This window comes from Manacus vitellinus, unplaced genomic scaffold, assembly GCF_001715985.3.
Source record: "Manacus vitellinus isolate BGI_N305 unplaced genomic scaffold, ASM171598v3 scaffold_32_pilon, whole genome shotgun sequence".
Taxonomy (NCBI): Eukaryota; Metazoa; Chordata; class Aves; order Passeriformes; family Pipridae; genus Manacus; species Manacus vitellinus.
The window spans coordinates 3059378-3062106 of NW_021940460.1; the positions used below are offsets into that span (position 1 = coordinate 3059378).

At 64.3% G+C, this 2729-nt stretch overlaps 1 protein-coding gene across 1 annotated transcript in view; it reads right to left on the bottom strand.

Annotated features, from left to right (window-relative positions):
* NSUN5 (NOP2/Sun RNA methyltransferase 5) overlaps positions 1-2468 on the bottom strand; it is a 3558-nt gene extending 1090 nt beyond the window's left edge. The window contains exons 1-7 of the mRNA XM_029961243.1: positions 2439-2468; positions 1754-1925; positions 1566-1674; positions 1141-1279; positions 642-757; positions 134-312; positions 2-53 (exon numbers count right to left, since the gene is read on the bottom strand). Coding sequence (XP_029817103.1) covers positions 2-53; positions 134-312; positions 642-757; positions 1141-1279; positions 1566-1674; positions 1754-1925; positions 2439-2468 — 797 coding nt within the window. The remainder of the gene's footprint in view (position 1; positions 54-133; positions 313-641; positions 758-1140; positions 1280-1565; positions 1675-1753; positions 1926-2438) is intronic.
* Between the last annotated feature and the right edge of the window lie 261 nt (positions 2469-2729).

Sequence of the window (2729 nt, forward strand, 5' to 3'; positions counted from 1 at the left end):
CAGCCGCTCGGCACTGGGGGCCACCTCCTCCCCTGGCCCCCGGGTCACCATCCCTGCAGGACAGGAGCTGTCACCAGGGGTCTGCACACCCCCAGCCCAGCTCTCCCCGAGCAGCCAGAGCTCCCTGTGTTACCTGAGCCGCTGCAGGACGGGTCGAGCAGGATATGGGTCACCCTGCTGTACTTGGGGTCTCCAGGGTCCACGGCCAGGAAGTCCTGCTGGGCCAGCTGGCAGCCAGTGACCCCTGCCCGTGCCAGCAGCGTGTTCATGGTGGCCACACGCTTGGGGTCCACGTCAAAGGCAAAGATCTGGCTGAAGGCAGAGCACAGTGCCCAAGACAGGCATGAACACCCCACCTGGCCCCAGGAACCCCCAGACACCAGGCAGGCACAGCCTGGGAGCTGCCCTCACCCCGCAGGGGTACGGAGCAGATCTGTGGTCAGGGGCTGGGAGTGAACCCCGACGTGATTCACCTCCCCTCAGGTGCTTCCAGTGGCCCAGCGCTGTCAGAGCCACCAGCTCACCTGAGTTTTTGGGGCAGGGTGACAGGCTCTGCCACCTTCTTGTGCTCTCTATGGGCTTGTGGGGACCACGGCCACCTTTCCCCCTCCTTCCACCCCCCCCTACAAACCTGCCCTCACCCCTTGTTCCTCAGGATGGCAGCCAGGTGGCTGGTTTTGTTCCCAGGGGCAGCACAGGCATCGATGACATGGGAACCAGCAGTAGGGCTGAGGAGGAAGGCAGGGAGGCAGCTGGCCTGCAAGAAGGACAAGCCTGTGAGAGGGGTGGGCAGCAGCACCCCAACCCCTCCTCAGGGCACAGCTGGCACTGTGTGGTCACAGGGACCACAGCGACACAGGGCCAAGGCCACCACAACCCTCCACTGGAAGTTTTACCCAGTCCACAGCCCCGTGCTCCTCCCAGCTGCTGGTCCCCCAGCTCCCATGGAGGGTTTTATAGTCCAGGAATTCATCCCAAACCTACAGGCTATGAAAGCAAAGCCTCAGGGAAGGCTGCATCCACAGTTTCTGCTTAGACCTAAGTGCTGCAGCAAAGCCCAGCCCTCATGGAAGGAGCTGACCCTCCACCCCATCAACGGTTTTCCCATCCCTGCAGCCTCCTGCTCCCCAGTTCCTCCACCTTGTCCTGCAGAATGATGTGTCCTGAAGTATACAGCAGGTTGTCGTGGAGGTCTGTCTGCGGAGGGAAAACCAGCAGCTCCGGGAGATGAGGATCCAACAAGAACTTCTTTCCGGAGAGGGTCCTCAGCTCCTCCAAGCTGCCCATGAGACATGTGGAGGATGAATACACATAGTCCTGGCTCACTGTGGCCATGGCAGAGCCCTCCAGAGCCCAGGCTGAGAATCCCTCTCATCCCACAGTTCCTCCCCAGCTCCAGGCAGCACCCAGAGAGGCAGAAACTAAGAGTGTGGGGTGATGGAAACCTCGACCCAGCCACCCTGAGCACCAAGACCAGCAACCCTTCAACCCACCAGACCTCATCCCAAGCCCCTGCTGCTTGCTGACACCCCAGGTAAGGTGGGACAGCAGGAAGAAACCCTCACCTGGCTGCCTTGCCCAGGTAGGAGTATCCCTGGCGCTTGAAGAAGTCGATCACATCGTCCACACAGGTCTTCAGGGTGTTGACCCGGACGTAGCGCGGGACCTGGGAGGCTGCGGGGGCCAGGCGGGTCAGACACAGCCCCCCACAGCTCCCAGCACGTGGTGCCCACCCAGCCCTGAGCCCTCTCACCTGCGGGACTCGCCTGCTCCGGGGCCAGCAGGTCCTCGTTGCGGCTCACCTTGTGCCGCACCTTCAGCCGGGCTAGCTCGGCCTCCAGCCGCGCCCGGTGCCGCCGGGCCAGCGCCTTCCAGCGGCCCCCGCACTTGAGCCCTTTGCCGAAGAGCAGGTCATACACCAGCACCTGTGGGGAGGGCACGGGGTGAGCCGGGACAGCAGGGCCTCAGGGACACCACGGCCCCAGGGACAGCTCGGCTTTGGGACACCACAGCTCCAGGGACATCCCGGCTCCAGGACATCACGGCCCCAGGGACCGCATGGCTCCAGGGACCCCACAGCTCCAGGACATCACAGCCCCAGGGACCACATGGCTCCAGGGACCCCACAGCTCCAGGGACATCCCGGCTCCAGGACATCACAGCCCCAGAGACCGCATGGCTTCAGGGACCCCCCGGCTCCAGGACATCACAGCCCCAGAGACCGCATGGCTTCAGGGACCCCCCAGAGCCAGGGACACCCTGGCTCTGGTATATCCCGGCTCCAGGACATCCCAGCCCTGGGACCCCTCGGGTTGGAGACATCCCAGCCCCAGGACCCCTCGGGTTGGAGACATCCCAGCCCCGGGACCCCACGGGTTCGGGATATCCCAGCCCCAGGACACCACAGCTCCAGGGACCTCACAGCTCCAGGGACATACTGGCTCTGGTATATCCCGGCTCCAGGACATCCCAGCCCCGGGACCCCTCAGGTTGGAGACATCCCAGCCCCGGGACCCCATGGGTTTGGGACATCCCAGCCCCAGGACCCCTCGGGTTGGAGACATCCCAGCCCAGGGACACCACAGCCCCAGGGACCGCATGGCTCCAGGGACCCCACAGCTCCAAGGACATCCTGGCTCTGCTACATCTCGGCTCCAGGACATCCCAGCCCCGGGACCCCTCGGGTTGGAGACATCCCAGTCCCCGGACCACTCGGGTTTGGGACATCC